Source organism: Centruroides vittatus, unplaced genomic scaffold, assembly GCF_030686945.1.
Source record: "Centruroides vittatus isolate TY-2023 unplaced genomic scaffold, ASM3068694v2 contig_799, whole genome shotgun sequence".
NCBI classification, from domain to species: domain Eukaryota; kingdom Metazoa; phylum Arthropoda; class Arachnida; order Scorpiones; family Buthidae; genus Centruroides; species Centruroides vittatus.
Genome location: NW_027122516.1, coordinates 4,064,298 through 4,088,603, shown reverse-complemented (window position 1 = coordinate 4,088,603; position 24,306 = coordinate 4,064,298). Strand labels below are relative to the sequence as shown.

General features: G+C 31.5%; 2 protein-coding genes across 3 annotated transcripts in view; one reads left to right on the top strand and one right to left on the bottom strand.

Moving 5' to 3' along the window:
- ThrRS (threonine--tRNA ligase) overlaps positions 1-897 on the top strand; it is a 31,951-nt gene extending 31,054 nt beyond the window's left edge. For both annotated transcript variants that reach the window (XM_067278333.1, XM_067278332.1), the window contains exons 18-20: positions 295-367; positions 491-605; positions 703-897. In XM_067278333.1, coding sequence (XP_067134434.1) covers positions 295-367; positions 491-605; positions 703-851 — 337 coding nt within the window. In that variant the 3' untranslated portion in view covers positions 852-897. The remainder of the gene's footprint in view (positions 1-294; positions 368-490; positions 606-702) is intronic.
- A 3,261-nt stretch (positions 898-4,158) lies between these two features.
- Positions 4,159-22,980, bottom strand: LOC136981865 (neuropeptide S receptor-like). The gene is made up of 2 exons (XM_067278241.1): positions 22,856-22,980; positions 4,159-5,485 (listed from the first exon to the last, which is right to left on the bottom strand). The coding sequence occupies exon 2, from the start codon at positions 5,428-5,430 to the stop codon at positions 4,258-4,260; it is 1,173 nt and encodes a 390-aa protein (XP_067134342.1). The 5' UTR covers positions 5,431-5,485; positions 22,856-22,980; the 3' UTR covers positions 4,159-4,257.
- Between the last annotated feature and the right edge of the window lie 1,326 nt (positions 22,981-24,306).

Here is a 24,306-nt window from a genome sequence, read left to right as displayed (position 1 = left end):
TAAAATAATGTGTTTGTATTAAAATAAAATTATTTTTTGATAACAATATGAAATAATTTATAATAAATATTGAATTACAATTTAAGAAATTTAATATATTTGTATTTATTTGTATGCATTTATTCATGTAAAAATTGAATGAAAGAAATGAAGAAAATATGGTGTACTGTATCAATGTAAATTACATTATCATAACCATAGATAAATCAAATGCACATATTAATAAATTGAGCATTACACTATGCATATTTATGTTCTGAGTTTGTTTATTTTTATTAAATTGTTTATTTTTAGGCCATTCTGGATATCTCCAAGGCAATCTATTGTTCTTTCTGTTTCATCGTTGTTTGATGATTATGCTCAGCAGGTAGGTTTATTAAGATTAAAACTAAAAATATCTGTATGTTAACAGCTTATTTTAAAGAGTTTAAAGTTATCACATAACTTATTAAAATACAATTGAATAAATCATAGTAATTTTTTCTCGTAGGTTAGAGATGAAGTATTTAAAGCCGGTTTCCAATGTGATTTAGAGCTCGATCCAGGACTGACGTTGAATAAAAAGATCCGCAATGCCCAGCTGGCTCAATATAACTTTATCTTTGGTAAATTTTATACAATTTACTGAAATTTTTAGAGAGTTTTATTCCCAAAATAACCATCCTAAAATACTTGAGGTATATTTTAAAATTCTAATTTTAGTCGTAGGCGAACAAGAGAGAACATCCGGCACCGTTAATGTACGTACCAGAGATAATAAGGTCCATGGAGAGTTTCAGATAACAGAAGTGATTGAACGTTTTAAGAAGTTACAGAGGGAGAGGATATTAAATTCTGAAGATTCCTTTTAAAAATATTCCTATCAACATTAAAATTAATCAGATTATATGAAATGTACATGTTACAGTATGTTTTGTTTTTATTATTATTTTTTTTTTTTTACAAAAGTTATTTATGCACTTTTACTTGCATCAGATTGAGATAAAATTACGAAGATTTATTCTGAATATATATTATGGTCCCAAATAAAGACTTTTCCTGTATTGGCAAAGTAAATAGATAAGAGTTCTTGTAATTTTGTGTTAAGATTAGAAGTATTAATAATTTACTGACTGAAGGAAACAGAATCAGTATTTAAAATGACTTTTACAATTATTTTGGTCAGTTATGAGTTAGATCAAATATTTAAACAATCATTTGATATAAACCATATTATTGGTAACAGATAGAACATGCATACTCTTTATCATCAGTTGTTTTTAAAATGTGATAGTTAATACGAAGATAAGCCACAAAGTTTTTCGGTCAAATCCCAAAAAAGTTATTTTGTATAGCTCAATAACGTACCAATGAGATACAAGTTAGTAAAATGGCAATTTCCTTATATACAAGTTAATAAAGTAGTAAAATGTAAATTTATAATCCAGAGTTTTGAAATGTATTTAATTTATTAGAATGAAATTTTATATATTTGATGGTTAGAAAAAAATTCTGCTTTAATGTCGAAAATTCAGTTAAAAACAAAAGATATAAATATCTGTATTACAGTATTTATTTTGAAATTTTGTTTTTATCACTTTGGCAAATAAAAATTCCCCATTAGAATTTACCAGAGATAATTTAAGTATAATATGTATAGTAGTACTTTCATCTTGGAATTTTTCAGAATTACCGTATTAGCCCGAATATAACGCGACCCCGAATTTAACGTGACTCCAAAATTTTCATAAAGATATTTAGAAAAAAAAAAAATACTCATAAAAGAATTCAAAGAAAGTAAAATTCAATCAGACAAGCATTTATTTAGGTATTTATAGCTAATAACACAGGTTACATTCATGTCAATAAAATTAAGTAATGTAAAACAAAATTAATATTACGTAAGTAACAACAAAAAACGGAAATGTTTATTCAGAATCTGAACTGTTTTCAGAATGAGAACTCATTGACTTCCGTTATTCATTATTGACTTTCGCGTTAGGGGGTAAAGCGGGTCTATTGACAAATTTTCTCGCAGTAGTACGAAATTTCTACTGACTTAACTTGAATGAGTCATATTTCTTCCCCATTTACAAACAAACCCGATGGCAATCGGTGAAACATGAGATAAATTACAGCGAGTTGAAATTTGATATGTTTATTTTTTGCGTTTTACGTATCAAATTACATTAAATTCGACACAAATAAAGCATTTTTGTCAATATAGAAATATTTTACATTGTTTAAAAGTAGAGAAAATAAAGAAAAGAAAGATGTAATAATAATTTTTCGAGCGAAGCCAAAAATTTCACAATTTTAAGATAAAAAATGGCGTCTGTGAGAGCCCACGTGACTAAAAGGCGGTCGAAAAATCACGTGACTAATGAACTTCGAACAAGCGGAGACATAGCCTTACTATAGTAGCGCTATGCAAACAAAAGCGCAGGCCTACTAACTAGATCACGTGGTTGTTTTGAAGTGGTCGGTCGAGCTAGGTCTGACGTTCAGTCGCGTTTCAATCTCTGTAGGAAAATGTCCTTGTTTATATTACATTCCATTACTTAAACCCCGAATTTAGCGCGAGTCGATTTTTTAACGGAAAATAAATGGTCGAAAAATATTGCATTATATTCGGGCTAATACGGTATGTTTAACCATACTATTTTATTCCAATTCAAGAAGTTAAATACTTTTAAATTTGAGAAAATCCGTAAGTGATTTGCAAACTTATACAGTTCACGAATCACTTAAACCACATCACGGATGCACTGCACACCTCACATGCCTTCATCCAGTAAAAATCGCCTTAGATGCATGCCAAGATAGTTTGTAAGTAGTACATAAAAATAGTTTCATCTGGATAATCAGCACATAATTGCAATTTAGAGAAATGATTAGATCTATCTGCGGATTACTCGCAGTATGCTCACAGACCACAGCGCTTTGTGGAACTTACTTTGAGAGAGAATATATGAAAAGTAATTTGAGGAACAACAATACAATAATAATTAAGTTTTAATTATTTTAGTGTTTTGATGTGAGTGCCACAACTGTTAACCATAACATGATTGTGGTTTACATTTACAATGTGGGTTATACAACTTACACTGCATGTGTTGTGTACTAATTTAATACATTTAAAATCAATGTATATGTTTATAGAATAGGAGAAAGCTAAGGGAGAACATTTATAATTGCAAACTTTAATATAATCACTAATTAGTGTAGTTTTTTGATTTTGGATCTTGTAAAGGTTTTGAAGTATATTCTGGGAGTGATATGACACTTCACAATTCAGCAGCTAGTCAATGAATGGTGGCATTAATCCCTTTTATTAAAAAGGGATTAATGCCATCATTCATTGATGAAACTTTTGACAGAATTTGATCAGATTTTCAATGAATGCTGACAAGTTTTTGGCTTTTTTCTTGTTTGGTCGAATTTTTTTATCACTCAATTTGTTTAATTTATAAATTAATTTAATGATAGAAAATTTTTTATAAGCTGTTTTTGATTAACAAAGCTTAAGTATCTTATTTGTTACATTATAGGTTAGTGATTTTAAAAAATTTTGATGTAATTTGAATAATGTGAGGCTTTTCTTTATTTTTGACAGAGAAATATTTAATGAAATTATTCAAATAAGTTATTTCATATCAATGATAACTGTTATACAAGTAAATTAACTTATATATTTTTTATTTTCTTAGATGAAAGTTCATAAATTGTGTGCGCGCGCTGTCTGAATAACAAATTAATCAATTTATGTTGAAAAATGGGTTGTCATCTTAGGTTCAGTTGACCTTTTAACATTTGGCAGGGAATTTATTTTGCTTTCAATAACTTTCAGTGCACAAATTTGTTGAGATTGACCTTTGTAAATTAAATTTTAAGAAGCTAAATTGTCTCAAATTGAAATTCTGAGGTAACTGAATTATTCTGATTTTTGCTTTTAAACATAAATTTTTATTTTTAAAATATACAGATGATGGATAAATATGATATTAAATATATATTTTTTAAAATTACAAGAGTTTAAAATACACAAATATTAATTCTTACATATACCTTGTATATATATATATATATGTATATACTTTTTTAAATTATTTTTATTATAAAATTTTATTTAATAAAAATAACATTAAACACAAGACAGCTTTATTTTAAGTACACTTGGGACATTAAATGTTTTTAAATAATAGTAAAATACATCAGACTTAAAAATTGATTCTGTATGACTCTTATGCCGAGAAAATGAAATGACTTTTGCAGTTGTTACAGACTTGTTTCAGTTTTCTCATTCTCGTTTTGGCCTTCAAGGTGTAGAAGAGCTGTCTGAACTCCTTTAATCTGTTGTTGTGTTAGAGTGGGTGCTCTAGTGATTACACTCTGTCTGGAACTAGAAGAAAAGGAGACTTTCCTCTTCAGTGATGCAGAATGGAAAGCATTATTGATGGCATCATTCCATCTACCACTCTTCATGTTGCCCACAGTCTTGAGGAACTTGCGGAATCTTTCAAGGCAGCCACCACTTGCATGAAACATCAGATAAATGTAAGGATTTATGGCACTGTTGCTGGCGGAGATTACTCCAAACAGTGCCACGATGTTGGTGTCAAGTGCCGAAGGATCTCCAAAAGCCAAAATCATCTCTTGAATCACGTACGGCAGATTAGTGCAGATGAAAGCAAGGAAGATGACGAGAGTCATTTTTAGGGTCTTGACCTTTGCTCGAGGGAGTGCCGAGTTTGACTGATTACCAGAGAAAACCGAAGATTGTCTCCAAATTTCCACCAATATCCAGGTATAGAGAACGACTAAAAGAAAGAATGGCACAATAAAAACTGCTAAGAAGACAAATGCCATGTAAATCTGACGATGATAAATTGGGTATTCTCCTGTGTAGAAGAGTGAAGCACAGTAACATCTTCCAGGACCCAAGGTGACTTGTCGAAAGACGTAAAGATTCGGAAGAGATGGAATAAGCGAAGCCAACCATGCCACGATTGCCAAGTTGATTGGTCTCGGACATGGCGAAAGAGGTCTCACTATGGCATGATGGCGATCCAGAGCTATACTGACCAACATGTAAGTCGATGACACCAGAGCAAAAGTTTGTATCAGCTTGAAGATCCTACAGAAGACATCCCCGGCTATCCACAAACGCCCCATCATTTCCCAAACCATTTGGGATGTCATGGTAATCAGTGTCACTAATAAATCGGCTACGGCCAGATTGAGAAAGAGCACTTTTGCTTTAGGGTATCTTCTCCTCCTGGTGGGCAGAAGCTGCCAGCATACTATGGTGTTTCCTATTAAGGAAACTCCAATCATAGTCGCCAAAATAAAAATCCTTACATTCTTGTGGTACTGTGGACCCAAAACTTCTAATTTTTCATCTTTAGTTGGGTGAATCCATGTTAGATTGAAATCGGTTTCATTTGACATTTTTTGAATTCTCTCTAAGGTGAAATCACGGTATTGTTTGAATCATCATCGTAACCTGGAAAGGAAATTGTACATTAAATATGGACGCTGCTTATATAAGAGTGTACAGCACAAGAAGTTGGGCCAATTCTCTTAAGTATCCAATCGACCCTTAATAGGCGACTGGCGTGGAGGATTTGGAAAATATTCTTGGGAGCTCGCTAGTAGAGTGAAGTGTATTACATCACTGAACGTTTGTAGTTAGTCGCGAGTTCGTGTCTCACTCACATGATGTAATAAGTACTGCATGGGATGGTCCATAAATTGCGTAACGTTACTTTTGTAGTTTGTAACTACCAATCAATCCCTGTAACACTCATAAACTCCGTCGCATATATTCGCCCCCAAAATTACGTAACGCATATCTTCGATCAACTCCCTTATTTGTAGTCGGGAATAATGCACAGCACTGTACTGAACGTTACATGTGTAACATACAAAACGGTGACGTAGACGGTACGCATTCGCTAGGTCATACTTCAGAAACAAAAATGAATCACACTGTTACTTAAGAGCATATCTGAACGGAGCCTTATGTTACGTCTGGCCAATCAGAGGGTGTTATGTAAGACTTCTTTGATTAACGTAACGTAAGAAGAGACTGTATGAACACATCCTAAGGGTTGAGACCCTAGCATTATGTGACGTTTTTGTAAAAATCTCTGGTACCCCTTGTAACTCGTAACGGTTACTTGCATACCAACCCACCCATATATGCGTTACATAATTTTTTGTTGGTCATTTCTTAGGATAAAACCTCAATTTAACGTTGAGCCTATGGGAAATTAGATTTCAATTTATGGCGGCTCACTTAACGACGCTCTACCGAGAACGTATTAAGTCGTAAAAATGGGGTCTGTATATCACGAACGTAGTTAATATACAAGAATTGTATATATAAAAATATACAAGCCATCCTGATCCTTACAACATGGCTACTACCAAACTTTAAGGAGGATTTTCATAAATAAAACCTCGATAAAACGCAGGAGAAATGTCACTTTAGACATGGAAATAAATTTTATTTTCTATTTTTAAAATTTGGTGGCAAAAAAAAAAAAATTCAAAATTCGATCAATCCTACAGCGTTTTATAACTCAAATAATTGCCACTTTTTCCGCGTCTGATGTTTATCCAATGAAGTTCCATTACGATTCAAAATTGAATTTTTAAAATACGTAATGTTTTATGTATTCAACCGATGGCTCGTCGAGGTCACGTGTTACATCTCAACCAATAGTATTCTAAAAAAAGATATTTTTAAATTCAAATATTTAAAAATCGTCAACGGATGTGGAAACTTTTATTGGCTTGACGTGTAATTTCTGAATTGTGTTGCCACCTTTTCATATTAGTATATTAAAATTTTTTTTAATGAAATCCAAATTTAAATATTTAAAATTCGTCATAGAAAATAAGAAATTTTATTGGTTAACCGTATAATTTCTGTATAACGTTGCCACTTTTGTTAGAAAGTAAAGCGGTATATAATTAATTTAAAAATTTAAAATTCGTCATCGAAAGGAACAGCAACTATTGGTTTAGCTAATAATTTCAAATCATTGTTGCCAGTCAATGAGATTTAGTTTAATATTACCCGAAAATTTTATATGAGAGAATATAGAAATATTAAGCGAAACTTCGAATGAATATTAATCATTACTAAAGTACCTAGACTAGGGGTCATCAAAAATGGTCGATAAGGCATTTTCGGGGGTCGATTAAGGGCGTTTTATAAGAAAAATGATTCGTCCAGTGGGGTTGGGTGCCAGAAAATTGCTCACCAGATTTATTTTTATTATTATTCACTGTGTGAGCAAAAAAAAAAAAAAGGATCGTAAAAGGTCAAGGAATCCTTGAAAGACAGTCGTAAAAGTTTGCCCCCCCCCCTGATATAGACGGAAGTAACGATTAACGATGACAATTTAAGTACAGATTCGGTCGTAATTTGTAAATATATTAAATAGAATGGGGATTGTATATATTGATTTACAAAGAAAAGATCATTTCGAGAGAGATTGTGATCGCTTCCAGATGGAATTCTATACGACATTAGTAACAATAATACACATTTATTGATTTCCTTTGTTTATTTACTACTAAATCTCTCGTTATACGATCGACTGAGCAGAAATAAGGCTAGATATTCTATCAATTCTCTAAGGTGTTTTGACGCTTTAGGCGTACTTAATTCTTTTAGGTAGATTTTCTAAGGATTTAAAGCTTAAGAAACTCGTTCTTCTCATTGTTTCAGGGATTAAAGACATTGGTAGTAATTCAGTAGCTTCTTCTATACAATTAAAATTTTTTCCAGTATTAAATGTGATCAGAAATATGCATCGTTTTCTACACGCGAAAACGTATATACACCAAATAGTAATGAGCCACTCCTTTTAACTTACAAACCAGACGTTTACAGCTTTCGGGAGAGTAATAAATACAACAAACTTATAGCTTAAGTACTTTCGGGTTGACAGGCCTATCGTCAGAGGCTCAGACATATTCCAAATTAAGGATAGAAAGATTGTTCTAAAGTTTAATGCTGCTTTCCACATATCCGAATGCGTAATTGATTTGCTTCCAGATATGCCGCTGCTACTGTTGCTACGAAGAACGTGCGTTTAGAAGTAAAATATTCCCGAATTTTAAGGAATGACCCTTTTAATGATAGAGAAAACAGCTTAAAATTCTTCCAGATCTTAAAATTATTCTCTGTATTGTCAATACTAAATTTGTTATCATAAATCGGTCAGATATAGCCTGAATTTAATAAGCATATTTAATTCTGTTTTATATACTCGCAAATTACATTTTAATCATGATATTAAGATCATTTCAGTAAATATAAATTAGTATATATGAAATCATATCGATTAATATTCGTCTCCGAAGTTTAAGCTAGCATCCATTTGCATAATGATGATAAATAATCAAACCACCAACTACAGGAGTGCCAAATATGCAAATGAGGAGTCAAAAAACTTGACTCAGACAAATATTAGTTATAAACCCGCATAAACTATACTTAACCTTTTTATTTTTGTTATTAAAGTTTAATCATTATTGTATTTAAAAATTTCCGTGAGTTGGCACGAAATTTGGTTTAAATTTAGGTACTTTTGGCCAGGTACTCCCAGAGGGGGGCAAAAGAAAGAAATTGTCCTGGACCTCTAGGAATTAAAGCCCATATACAATGTTTTTTTTTCCCGGTTACTTTCCTTAATATAATATTCAATTTGCTGTAGGGCTCCCAATATTTATTTTGCCACAGGCCCTGATTACCCTCTGAGCAGACCTGCTTTTGGCATCATTTTTAAAAATTGGTAACAGGCCTCCGTTTAAGCTGTATTTGGTACACAGTGCTGTATTGGAGACACCTCTTAGGCAATTTTAGATACAGACATGTCGCCTTAGATAATTTCTTTACTACTTTTTCTTTTCTTTATGGTTCTCGGTTCATCCACCTTAGGATTCATTAATTTTAATTAAATAGCGTTAATTATAATAAATAAATAAGTTTAAAGCTATTTTGCAATACTGTGTTTTTATAGTAATACAGTCCACCAGTGGCCAAGTGGTCTTCGTTCCCTGAACACTGGGAGTTCGGTCGTGGGTTCGCGCCTCGCTTGACGGGCTGGCCATGTGGAGTTTCCGGGTTTTCTCCACCTCTGTAACGCCTAAATAGAGGCCAGTTTCTTTTAAAAAGTCCTCACAGAAGGCATCCCCCTAGGCAGATCGCCCAAGTGTTGCGTTGCCATAACTAAACAACAATAATAATAATATAGTAATACCCTATTCACACTGTACATTTTAAGCGGGATTAAGATTTAAGCAGAATTAAGTTAAGTCGCATTGTCGAAAACAAGATTAACTACTTGTTCACACTAGGTAATTAAAGCGAATTATTTGCTTTGCTCTCAAGTGGGTGTACTCAATATTACATTTTAAATAAAATCAAAAATAAAATAACGCAAGCAACCATATGCAATAGAGGTGATGCACGAAACCATTTTCATTTGCAATGCAATAGTGCACCAGCTTCGCGTGGAGATAAGCACTTTTGCAGTTGGAAGAATTTCAAATAATTAGATTTTCAAATTAAAAATTTTGGTATATTGCATGAAGAATGGTTTTATTTGATGGATACGGCAATGCAACACATAGGCAATCTACCAAGGGTGATAACTCCCGGAGGATTGCTCATGGAAAGTTAGTCCCTATTCAGAGACACAGGAAGACCACGCGAGTCCGTTGGTCCCGCGGCCAGTGTTCAGTGTGTTATCCACTCTGCCACCAATGGGCGCATGAAGAAGAATGGCATTAGAAGAACTGGAAATGAACATATAATTAATATATCTATTAATACTATTATAATAGAAAATTTTAATTGAAAGTTTTCCTGATATTCTCACGGTTCTAATCGAACCAGTTAGTGTCTCAGTCTGCCACTCTGGGAAGCTCGGGATCGAATCCTAATGGTCGAGAAATTCCAGGAATTTTTTGGGGATATTTTTCGGGTCCCGTTTCTCATCACCCGCCTCCACAACGAGGGCCTGGTTGAATTCATGATGGGTCTGAAAGGAGTCCTATTGTGCACGAGGGAACGAGGAAAACATTTCGTAATAATTAAGTGTTTTGGGTGAAATATATTATAAAAGTGCATATTTAATAAATATCTAATAATATTCATGAATTTAGAACTGGATATTATGAGTTTGAATTCAAATTTTCATGTTTTTGAAAAAAAAAATCCTTAAAAATTCCCCCAAAATGCCTTCTAAGTTATTCTCGATGGTTCATAATTTTATAAAGAATTTATTTGTATAAAACTCTTATCAATTTTTCCGATACTTCTCTACAACTTCACAATTCCAGAAGTTACATAAAGCATATAACAATTGTAAAAGTTTCTTTAACTAAGACCAAAACATCTGGTGATTCGAATTTTTTTCAAAATAGATTAACTGAAAAAAATCCCCATTTTTGGGGTAAAATCCGCAACTGAACAAAAAATGAATTGCTAGAGGAAGGATAGAAACTATGCGGATCCATTATGTGAAATACGTCATTATAACACATGAGGATTCCACCCGAGGACTTTCTATGCGAAATTGGTTTCTATTTAGGTGTTAAACACGTGAACGAACCCTGGAAAATTCCACGCGACTAGCTCGTTGCTAGGGTGCGAACCCGCGAGCAACTATCTGTGTTTATTAGTTTTATCCACTCGTTTACGGTTGGTTGGAAACGGGAGGGGCCCGACCTATTCCGAACGGAAAAAAACCCCAAAATTCCCGGAATTTAAGAGCAAAAGTGGATAGAAGTCTTTGTTAGAAGAATATAATAAGTATCGAGAAGTTATCGAAGAGGAAAAATCTAAAATAGCTCAATTTTTTAAGTTTAAAAGAATTTCTTTTTGTTTCCCCCCAATTGAAACAAAGAGTGGAAAATATAATCGAAAATTTCTTAAAAAGGAAGTTCAATCTTCTTGAAAAAAATCTGAATTGTGTGTAATCTATATTCAGAAATGCAAGATTTAGATTTAATGGGGGAGGGAGAAAAATTGGAGAAAGGAGGAGGAGGAAAAGAGTATTTATTTAACTGGAAATTTTTACATAATTTTATAAAGAAATCTTGAAAATTAACTGAAGGAAAGTCTAAGGAACGAATTATAGAAACGAAAATTAACCTACCACAGCAGTAATTGGTCTGTAGTTCTCTAAAAATGCCTGAATGAAGTAAATTTAATTTATTACTGAATACCTCTAGCAAATTTTAAGTGTATTGTTAATTAAATTTTTCTTTTTGTTATTTTTATAGTAGCATAAAAGTTTTAGTGGCGAGGAAATTAGGTTTATTTTATTTTAGTTTTTTATTTTGCTATCGGAATTCGTAGCGAATTACGCCAACTGTACTTGAAAATAGTGATATTTCTATGCTACTAATGTATTAAATATATTTCACTTTTAAATTTAATGCATTTTAGATAGAGTATTGTGTTATTGCTATTGTATAAGCAATAGGGAATGCTTACTAAAGTAATAATTTAACTAGGAAAATTGTGTTTTGGTAGGGCGTTACGGTAGAATTTTTTTCCCGTTTTACGTGTTTCGATGTGGTCATTTTTTATATAGATAAGTCATAAAATTTCATGTTACTAGAGTAACATTTATGGCGCGAAACAGCTGTGATAAGGGAAGAAGATACGAGGATAATAAAAATTTTCCTGAAGCAAAATTTTCAGAAAAGATTTTTTATTAAAAATTTCAATTTTTGGGCGGAGTCGCTGAATGTTTTTTACAGATTATATATTAAAATTAACTAAAAGTACTTGTATCACATTCCTGGTGTTATACAGGGGGAAAGCAAAGGGCTTAAAGCGAACGTATAAAATTAATACAAATTGACGTGACTTAATAAGCCTTATTTAAAGATTCGACATGAAAATTTAGGTAGCCCTCCGGTTGTCATGGAGATGGTTACTATAGCAATGGCATGAACGATCAATTTCTATTTGAAGCGGTTTGTAAAGGTGTTATGTCACGAGGATGATTAATAGGTAGTTGATGGAGCTATTATCTGTGGATCGTATTTTTAAGACTTTGCAGATATTTTGTTTCGATTATTTTTGGTATTTGCTGTTGATAAGGATAAACAAAATGAATTTAACTAAAGAGAAAATATAGGATAATTGATACAATTACATTTAAATGTAAAAATAATGTATATTCTTTACAGGTTGATTGATACGTGACTGATTGATGGAATAAGATTTGGGCAATCTGCCAGGGTGCTTTCAGCAGGAAATTATACGAGAAATTGGCCTTTATTTAAATGTTAAGGTTTTAAAGGTTATAAACTGAAGAATATTCACTGATGATGATCCGGTTCCATTGCCGAACTCTCAGAAATCTGCTCCTTAAATTGTCGGACGAATTAATCGATTACATAAGCGCTTTTTAAAAAAGTATATTTGGAAGTTAAACAGTAAAAAGTGGCTCGAAGTTACTTTTTATTGAATAATTTAGCAATTAAACAAATTTTAAACTTAATAACTAAGAATTTCGATTAAAAATGCGCATAAATAATTATTAAAATAAGATGCACATTTGCATATATTATACCCTCGAGATTTATTAACGAAGTAATGAACTTTGAAGCTTAACGTAACGGATGAAGTGTGTAATGAATTTGGAAATCATGAATAACTTTAATAATAACCGAGTCTATGATGATGATGATGATGATGATGATGATGATGATGATGATTCACTTTTCACCAACCTTGTGAACCTCAAGTGTTCCCAATGGTATGGCCCGTTTCATCACCATTAGCTCGCTTATTTACCTGTATTAAGGCAACATTACCAGGATATGCCCAAAGAAATATTTGAACGATCTTCCAAGTGGGTGCCTCGCAGGAGGACTTTCTATGACAAATTGGCTGTAATTTAGGTGTTAGACACGTGAAGAAAACCGGGAAAACTTTCACGTGGACGAGAGTTGGTGAAGTTTTACATTTAAATCTTCATCTGGATTTTCAGAATAAATTTATAATTGGATATTTAAGAGTTTTGCTTCATTATCAAGGACCCCCCAATTTGGATTAGTTGACCTTTAATCGGAATTCTCGAATATGGATCCAAAATTTTCAAATTCAGGTCTTGGAAGTTGGCTCTTCATCCAGCATCGTCTTCATCCACCAGCATCCAGAATCTGGAGTAGTTGGCTCTTTACTAACTTGAAGCACTTAGATATTCACTAAAGTTTTCTTGAATTTAGATCTTGAATGTCGGTTCTTCATTGAAGACTCAGTAATCTTTAATGTAGAGCCAACGTTAGAGTAGTTGGATCTTCATCTAATGTCATCATATTTGGTTTGTTCTTTATTTAGGATCCTTAATTTTGTTTATTAAGAATCTTCATCCAGGATTCTGATTTGATAGGGTAGGATCCTCGAACTTGGAGCAATTCAGTCTTAATTTACGACTCCCGAACTTGAAAATGTTGGATCTTCAATATGAACTTTGAATAATTGGATTTCAAAGAAGGATTTTCAAATTTGGAAATGAAAATAAAGAAGCTTTAAATGAAGAAAAAATAATTATTTTTTCGCATTCACATTTTAATCCTTATTACTAAAAAGAAATTTAATATATCAAGTTATAAATAATTTCTTCATCTTTATCGATTATTTGTCGAACTACCTGTATAAATTTGAATTTTAATATATTTGATATATATATATTACTTGAAATGAAAACATAATAAAAGTGTTTTATTAGAATATAAAAATTCCAAAAGAGAAAATCAATACTCAAAATAATGAAAAGATAAAATTTTCAAAAGCATCTCGACCAGAAGACATCTTGCAAACTGTCAAAGTCGGACAAATCAAAATTGAATTTTCGTAAGGAAGTGCTTTTGACAGGCAATAACAAACATCTGTCAAAAACAATTCTATATAATCCGTATATTATGGACCACCAGTGGTCGAGCGTGTAAAAACCACTGAACCAGCTTGTCGCGGGTTCTCACCCGACAACGTGGAGTTTTCCGTGTTTTATCACCTGCCTAATATTTAAATAAAGGCCAGTTTACCATTGAAAGTCTTGATTTTTCCTTGTTAAGAAAGAATTATCGAGTATAAATATTTTCTTACCCTCGGAAAATGGAGTGCAAGAGTGAACAGCGAGTTAACGCGGAGTTTGTTGTGAAACTGAATAAATCCGCAACTATGGCTTAAGCTTAGTTCACACCGAGCGCGATTCGTTGGCGAAAGCGAAAAACAGAGCGAATAACACGTCAGAAATGACGTCGTTTCCGGCGAATTTTACCATTTCGCGAATCGCTTCGAAGATCGGAACTGTCGAACTGTTTCGCTAGCGAAAAAATTTCGCCATCAATCGTATTCCCGCTAGTTGTCACGTGGTTCGTGTTGTTTTCAAGATGGCTACAGAAACTTTCTCACGCAATAAAGTAAATGTTGTAATTACGGATTTTTAATATTTCTCTCACTTAGCATCGTTTTCTTTTTGACGTATCTTTTTTCTCAAAAGTAAACAAACGTGGTTAACGACGGAATATCGGAAGCGGCCATTTTGTTTTTCGAGATGACGTTTTCTCTTGTTTGCAAATGATTTACTCCTTAAAATTCGCAAACGCTTTTCGCTTTTGGTTGTATGGGTCAATTCGCTTTTCGTTTTTATCATTCGCTTTCGCTATTCGCTCAGTGTGAACTAAGCTTTAGGACGAAGAGTGACTGTTTCGTGCACGCGTTTTTGAATGACACAAACGATTTTCGGAAGGCATAAAGAGTGAAATATGATCGATATCTTTCACTCTTTATGCCTTCTGACGGTTTCCTGTTACCAGACGATAAATCAGGAGTATTTCCTTGAAGTATCAAAGAGATTGCGCATACGCGTGAGAAGGAAACGATCAGAATTGCGGAGAAACGGTTGGATTTTTCACCAAGACAACGGTCCAGCCCATAACGCTTCTGTGAAGCAGTCTTTAACTAACCGTAACATCACTGTGTTTGAGCACCCACCTTGTTATCCCTGAGATTTATATTTCTCATCGAAGATCAAGTGGGTGTTCGAAGGAATCCATTTCTTTCTTTCTTAGTAGAAAATGCGAAACAATCAGGAGATCCTCAACAGTCTTCCAGAAAATGATTTGCAGAATTGTTTTTAACGTTGGCTGCATTGTTTGAAGCATTGTGTCGATTCAAAAGGGAACTATTTTGAAGGAGATCGTAGTTGATTTTCTCAGTTTGTTAAGTAACAAGAGATACGGGCGCAATCTCGCGTTTGATTTTTTCAAGAAGTGCTTTTGACAGGTGATAAACCGACACTCGGAAAACGCATCCCAGTGTAATCTCTTCATAGCATTAATATAAGATCCAAAATATTCTAAATTTGAGCAAAGTCCGGAAATTATTTTATCCATTTTTCATTGAATAAGACAAAGTTAATACTATTTTCTATCTCTGAAAGATGCGATAACATTTATTTTATCTTTAAGAGCCCTTATTAACTTTGGGATAAGTAAGATATGATAAAATAAATTTTAAGGCATTTCACTGATTTGCAGAGTTATCTCCAGGCAGTGCTGTAACTAGGGCGGTGCCAGCGGTGCCCAGGCACAGGGCATAGACCCTGGGGGGCGCAGAAAGGACCTGGACCAAGTTTTGGGTCATAGTTTCGGGGGGGGGTAGTTACAGATTCTCGCACCGGGCGCATAAAAGGCTGGTTACAGCGCTGTCTCCAGGTTGCAATCTTCACAATTGCTAATTAAATTATTCTATAAGGATTTTAGTTTTTAATTTTTTAAATAATAGTTTTCTAAAATAACCTAAGATAGAATAGATTTAGTAGGGAAGTTAGTAGAATAGGGAAATTATTTCTTATTAGAGTATCATAAAATTGAGTTTTCTTGCATTATGACACCGCATGAACTTTCCTTACTTTCGAAAGAGAAAGTAGTTTGATAAAGTAATAAAAGAGAATTAACTGGTCGATGGGTAGACTAGGAAGCTAATTTGTTGATAAAGCTGTTTGCTAAAATAAGGGTAACAGGGTAAAATAAGGAAACCAAAGTATTAATACAGTCAAGTCTGAAGCATCTTCCTTAATTGTTTAGAGTCAGAATTATTGTTTTAATAGAAGTTGCTGGTGTTAAATACTGTAATTAAGAAAGATGTTGAGGATTAAGGTGTCTTTGGAGTTAATTATGAGACGACGAAGAGTTAAATAATATACATAAGATGATGATAAATGTTGATAGATATTTACATTTATCATCATCATTATCATTATCACAACCGTTTGCTAATTAACTAAAGCATGTAGAACGCATGTTAAGCGCTCTTGAAAAGATGTTAAAAATAATTTATAAAATAAAGGGAAATTTTATAAACATAAATAGAAAGAATTAAGTGTGTTTTTTTTTCCCTCTTGTTTTTAAAGAAAAAAATTTCTTCCATTAATCCATTAAAAATTCAACAAACCAAAGAGGTTTTGATTGAAAAGTAAAGTTATTCTAATGGAAAAATCCAATTAAAGTTAATAATTCTGACATAAAAATTATTTTAAAACAATGAAATTATGCACCATAAACATATAGAAATCATTAATAATTAAAAGAAAAAAAAGGTTATAATTTTGTTACAATCCTTGAAAAAGGTTGTTATTAAAGGATGTTAGAGAAGATAAACAAGACAATTTGTTGCTATAGTAGCATAGGTTCTGCTGTAGTAACACTCGACATCCTACTACATCCCACTGCGTTCTCTACGAATTTAGTAACGACTAAACTAACTAAAAGTAAAATAAATAAAAAACCACATGATAAACATTTGATATCACGTGACTTCCGGTATATTTAATCAGCCCCTAAGCTTTGTATATATCTGTTCTCGATTTTCATCTATATAACTCCGTTCTTGAGTTTAACGAAGGACAGATAGACAGACGACAGTGGGAATGTATACGCCTACAATTTGAAAATTACGGCCAATTAAAGAAAAATAAAACTTAATTAAATAAAACGACGATATCTTTATTACTACAACAATAAACATTTAAAATATAAATTATTGTTATTGTAGCACAAAAAACTAATTCAAGGGCTGTTAATGTGTTAACAATAGCATCAATCACACTTAAAAAGTTTACACTGTTGTTAGTTGCTCTGTTAAAGATAAACAAGTCAATTTGTTGCTATAGTAGCACAATTCTGATACGAGTGTAGTAATACTCGACATCTGTACGAATTAGTACGTATTTTGACTGATAAAAATACATATTTAATTAAAGAATGATGGTATTTATGCCGCTACAGCAACAATAATTTATAATTTATACTGTAATTATTGTTGTTCTATTGCGTTAACTAATGCTACAAAGTTGTTACACAAGTATCTATGAAGCATTAATTGAATAATACAACTTAACTATTACAGTAACAAGTACTTTAAATTGACCAAAGTATGCATTGATAAAGTAGTATTACAATAAAAATTTACTGTAATGAAGCAGTTGACCTGTCTACCATTATTGGTTTACAAATACAGTGGTCATTTTTTTTCTGGAAACTGCAGGGTGGCCATAATTAAACTTTTCCTATTCAGACCCCCCTGTAGCTGTAACCAATAAGTGGATCGGCACCGAAATTTGCGTACAGACTACGAGAAGGGTGTGGGAAAGGATTTTGCAAAAAAGTTGAAAAACTTCCGCTAGGGGGCGCTTTACAGGCAAATATACGAAACAAAAACACTGTAGATAACGAAGACCAATGTTAAAGTGGCATCTTAATTTGTTATTTAAAGCATTACGAATAAAGTCAGTTGTTTATCTTCTGTTCATCGCCTTCGAATTGTTTACCGCCTTCAAATTTTTACACCTGAAAAATAGGGAACACACTGAACAACGTACAGTACCTGATATCAGTAGGATACCAGTAAGGGGCATGCCTCTCTATTAAGGGGGAACAATAAATGCATTTTTGTTGTATTTTTGTTGTTGTTTTGTGTATTTTCCTGTAATGCGTCCCCTATCGGAAGTTTTTCGAACTAAATTTCTTTTTGCAAAATCCTTTTTTCCACTCTTTGGTAATCTGTATGCAAATTTTGGTATCAATCCGCTTATTGGTATGCAAATGCTGCGTGTTCTGGGTAGAGAAATTCTAATTATGGCCACCCTGTACTGTACATTTGCAATTTGACATATACTAGAATTTTTTTGTTACTATAGTAGTAGTTACTATACTTTGTTACCCTTGAAAATCGTCTTAATAAACAATAGCGTAACTAATCTACTACTACAGTAATAAAAGTTAATACATTTCTTGTTACTGTAGTAGTATTTTATTACTGCAGTAGCTTGTACTATTAATACAGCAACAAAGACTACTGAATTTTACTATAATAGTACGAAATGCTACAGTAACAGTAGTTTATCTTACTAAATTACTTATATCTGTACTAGTTTGTCCTGTGTGTTAGCGTGTAGTGTGTGACATATGTTAGTGGTATTTAGTGTGTGTGTGTGTGTTTGTGTGTTGTTTGCGCTCTTAAAAACCACATTATTAAAACAATAATCAGTTATATATACAATTTTTGTTATCTAATTTCTACTTTCGAATTAATATTTAATACTATTATAGCAATAAAGACAATTATTCTTGACTATTTATTTAATGTTCTGCTATTACAGATTCAATTTCGATCATCTTAATAATACATTTACCATAATACAAGATAAAACTTAATTAAATAAATTGAGTTTATTATTACATTTGGCTTCGTTAAAATTAATTAATGATTAACTAATGCTACTCTAGCAACAAATATCGGATTTTCTAAATCATGTTGTATGCCATTAAAGGTATAATAATTATATTTAAAACTGCTAAAGTCTAATTCAGACGTTTGCAGTTTTTTTTTTATTACCTAAATGATACTACTGTAGTAACAAGATATTATTTATTGCTAAAAAGCAAATAAATAAAAAATTAAAATCAAATTTACTTTAATTTGTTTAACAATTTATAAGTAAAACACACGAATACTATGTTTACTAATGTGTTACTATAGAAGTAACTTACAATGAAGTGCATCATTTCTTTGTTACTATAGTAATATATATCGTTATCATACGCTTGTTATAAAATATTGTTTCTTTTTTATATTATAGTATCTTATTGTAAGTATTATTTCTCTGCTGTTTTAGTTGTACAGTACCTTAGCTCTTTGCTGTTGCAGTACGTGTAGTACTTTACCTCTCAGTTTCTTACTACTAAGTTAACTCTCTGTAGCTGTATTAGTATCTTAGCTTTCTATAGCTGTATTAGTACTTTAGCTCTGTTGCTGTATTAGTATCTTATGGTTACTATAACAGCATCTTACAACAATATTGTAGTGGCAGAGGCGTATCGAGTGAGGAGCAGATGAGGCATACAACTCCTTCAACCAAATACTTAAAATAAATAAATAAAATAAAACAAAAATACTGTAGTATACGGCAAGATACTATAATAGTACTTTACAATTTGAAACAAATGCCACTACATTATTATCATCTTGCAGTTATAAACAGTGTCAGTGTACTAGAAGTGCCTTAAAGTTTGAAACAATGCAATTTTCTTAGTGAATTAATTTTAGGGAAAGAGAGCAGAAAGATATTTTCAAATCATATTTTATATCAGATACGTTTAGGAGATGATGTAAGAATTTCTTTTATTTTATTTTTATCTTTGGAATTGGATTGCTGCGTACAGACGTGCATTAATAAGACGTCAGCGTTTTTTTTTATAACACAATCTTCTTTTTGTGATGATAACAAGATTTTCTCTAACTTGATGTTTTATTTTATTGCTGCTTCGTTATGAAATTTTTCGTTGTACGTAACGAGAAAACAGTCGTAACAATCGTAACCACGTAAACAATGTTACAGTTAATTCTTAAAAAAGATTTTGCTGAACAATTTTTTAATAATTGTTATAATACGAGTTGAAAAAAAATCCAGCAACGAGTTGCTAAACTTTTCCGGCAACAGTTGGCAGCGCCATATGTCACGATATTTTATTTAAAAATTGTTTATATTTTTAACTATTATAAAGTGGTAAAAAGCTTAATTTTAAGGATCGGGATGGGTTTTATAAAAATTGTAAGTGCTAATAACGAGTAAAATCTTTATTACATCTGACCTCTCTTGAGATATGACACATGATCCCTCTCTATCTTCCCACCCGTTTGACCTTTAATCACCAAAATTTTATAGCATCATTCGCCATAATAAACAAACCTTGCAAAATTTCAAAGATTTTCGACAATAAGCACGGGAATAATTAAGCTTTAAAGAGGGTGAACAAAATCGTGCCTCTCAAACACAAACATTTATACATATAGAAAAAACTTTCGAGTTTTTTTTGCATTTCTCGTCGTTTCAAGATCCACTGAGTCCAAGAATGTAAAAATCTTGGGGTCATTTTATCAAACAATCGTTATTCTTTCCCTCTGTTATACATAACAGCTGGGAAAGTAAAAATAACAATTTTTTAATGTATCTTTTTGTTCTAAATTATTGCCAATTGAGATTTTTTAAAACCGTTTCCAAACTGCGAGGACTAAGAGGACCTTATTAGCAAGCCCATTATGGGTTCGGCTGGCCCACAATGATCAGGGATAGGCCCAGCATTATCCGGATGGACCACCACCAAAAAATTCGTAGGATTTTTGAAATTATATTGGAGACGATCACTCCTCCTAAAGGGGATAAATGTCAGCAGCGCAACCCTTTTACTTTTCAGTTTATTGTCCATTTCAAGATAACCAGTTACCTTGTTACCTTGTGATTGGCACAGTTTGGTTAGGTTTACCTTTTCCTCAAAAAAAAAGGCCAAATGAAATTATTTAGTAAAGGGGTGTGGACTGTGTAGTAAGAGCTCATCTTTGACAAAATGACGTTTAATTTCGCATCACAGTATATGCAGATACAATCTATACACATGAATATGTAAATCAATATTCGTAACGTGTATAAATATACATGCGACACATGCATACAAGATGCAAACTAATCTTTACAAACACACAGAAATTTGGACTCAAATCAGGACACACACTCACAATACAGACACGTAACTATAGAATTGGATACACGCAGTTAAACGACAAACATACAGACTCACTCATCTAGATCCGAACTAGATGCATACATATAGATGTAGAACCTAAATGATACATAAATCTTGTAAATGCTTTATTATATATATATATATATAAACAAATATTTATTAAAGTAAAAAGAGTAATTGAGAAAATGATGAAATGTATCTTTCATTTTTCTGTTTTGTAAAGAGAAAAATGAAAGATAAATTATGAAAGGAAGAAGAGAGTAAATACAGGAAGAAAAAGTGAAAAGTTAAGAAGTAAAATCATTAAAATGGCAAAGATAAAAGAAGAAAAGTTTCAGAAATCAAACGAAGAAGGAAACAAACTGAAAATAAAGAAGGAAATCAGAAAAAGGCCAAAAATAATTAGACTAGATGAAAATCAAAGAAGGAAATTACGAGAAAACGTGAAAATCGAAGAAGAAAACAATCCAAAAGTGAAGAAGAAAACCAAGAAAAGATTTAAAAAATAACGAAGAAAACAATTAGAATAGATAAATATTGAAAAAGAAACATTCGGAAAGAATAAAAATAGAAGATGAAACACCATAAAAATAATTGGAAATTGTAAAAATGGAAGAAAAAAAGAGAGACCAGAGAAAGAGAGACAGTGAAAAGTAATGAAGAAAACAATCAGACTACGGAAAAAATAGAATAAAACCAGAATAAGTAAAAAGTAAACGATGAGTATGTTAAAAAAACTAAAACAGAAAATCAAGAAAACCAAGAAGAGGTTTAAAAACAGAGTAAAGACAAATGGGTACTTTACAAAGTAAATTACTAGAAAACAAACATTAAATAAATTATTATTAAATTATAAAGATGAAAGTTAGAAGATGAAATATTTGGTTTATTAAATAGTTAATGAAAAGTATTTTAACTACGAGGCAGAAGAATAAATGATATACGTATATTTAAATTAATGTATAAATTATTAATAAGATTTATATAATACATTATAAGTAGAGTTTGGTGAATAACTGTTAATAATTTCTTTTATTCTTAACGTTTCCTTCTATCCACCCACTCATTGATTTTCAGATAAACAATTTTCTTGATTTTATTTGCTGGTAAACGTGTGGGATTTTTCAAAATTAATAATAAAAAATATTAAAATTATGAATGTTTACCTGTAAAATTCGTAAACAAGACTAATTTTATCAATAAATTAAACTGTTTTAGTTAAATTAGGTCATAAAACAAAATTTGATAGTTTTAAGTAGCTTTTATTTAAGTTATAACGTAAATTATTATAAATATTTTAAGAATATTGGGTCATAGAACAGTTAAAAATTAATAATTTTATAGTTTTAAGGCCTGTAAAATTTTTAAAATTTAAATTATAATTTAATTTTACAGAAAGTGGACCATTAAAATATTAAAAATTAAATTTAAATTAATTAAATATATTAATTTTCTTAAATAAAATCATAATACAATTTAATATATTTATATAATCTCTCAATTATTAATCTTATAATAATAATTTTTATATTTTTTCAATTAAAATAAATTAAAAACTAAATTTACTTTTATTATAATTATTAAGTTTACGTATAATTATCCACTTAAATGACTTTTCTGCACGAGATTTATACACGTTAACGGTATCTTAAGTGCATTTTTATCAATTATTATTGAGAAAATTTAATATTTTAATCAGTTTAATAAGATAAAGTGATAAAAATTATGTTTAAGAAACACCCACCTTGATAATTTAATAATTTTAATAAACGTTTAACACACGTTGACACTTCTGAAGTCAGAAGAATAAAACTACACAGCCCCTGTAAATGACTCTTCTCCTAACGGCTTTGAAGCTATGAGGGAAAGATCGCCAGTCAGATTCTAACAGTTCGCTTACCGCCGCTCGCGCTTTTCCTTCTGACCTACCCCGAAAAGCTTCTGCTATTGGTCGAAAAATATCCATGTGATGAGGCGTACAAATTTTCATAGCGTTTTATTGGTTTAAAAAATATATTTTCTGTTTTACTTTTTATTAACCCCTTTGACTAAGTGAAGTGTATGCGTGTTAATTACTGCGATCGTTTCTCATAAAGTGTATCCTTCTACATTGAAAGATGTGTATAGTCTGGATGCATTAGGCAACATCAAAAACTCGGGCAACCTTGAAAATTCCAAAAATTTGGGGGTGTTTTTCTTTATGTATCGACATTGGGGGGCACGATTTTGTTTCCCCGATATCAAGCTTAATAACTCTGTTCCTTTTGTCGAAAATTTCTGAAATTTTGCACGAAGGTTTGTATATTAAACTGGTCGATGCTGTTAAATTTTGGTGGTTAAAGGTAGAGGGAGTGGGGAGATAGAGGAAGTCACGTGTTGTATCTCGAGTAGAGACTTGAAGATTTTACTCGTTATTAGCATTTAAAATTGTTTATAAAACTCATCTCTGCCCTGAAAATTAAACTTTTTGCCTTTTATAATAATTAACAATGTAAAAATTTTTTAAAATAAAATCTTTTAACAGATGGCGCCATTCACAATTTTAACTTTTTAGCCGAAAAAGTTAAAATGCGTTGCTGGCCTTTTGACATTTTTTTTAATCAAGAGAAAATGTTAAAATCTCATCGTTTCAAATTCTTTTAAAGTACGGAAGACATTATACAAAAGATCTAATTTACTTATTTAACTAGAAATTAGGAATTTGTCATTAATTATCCTTATTTATCCTTAATGTTATACATTTAATTAATTCAATTTTAATCGATTTCCAGTTAAGATACTTAGATAACAAGATTGAAAATTCCATGTATTGATTAATTAAAGCGTTTTTTTTAATCATTAGAAATCTTCAGATTATTCACTTTTAGCAATTTTTCTACTTTAAAATTATATTTTTGTACCTTTTTTCAACATTTACTTCATTAATTAAAATTCAATGTTATGAATAATTAATGAAGAATTCTAACTTATTTTTAACCATTAAAACACTGTAATTTTCTCCCATTCTGCTTCTAATTCCGTACAGATTTTATTTTTTTCTCCTCTGAAAGTCTTTCTTATCTTCAGCATCCTTAATTAGAATTTACGTTAAGTTAATGTATGTAAGCGTTAAAAAAAACCTTATCAAAGTAAGAGAATAAATTAAAAATTCGGCTGAGAAGATAATTTACAGTGTTTATTATTTTATATATTTAA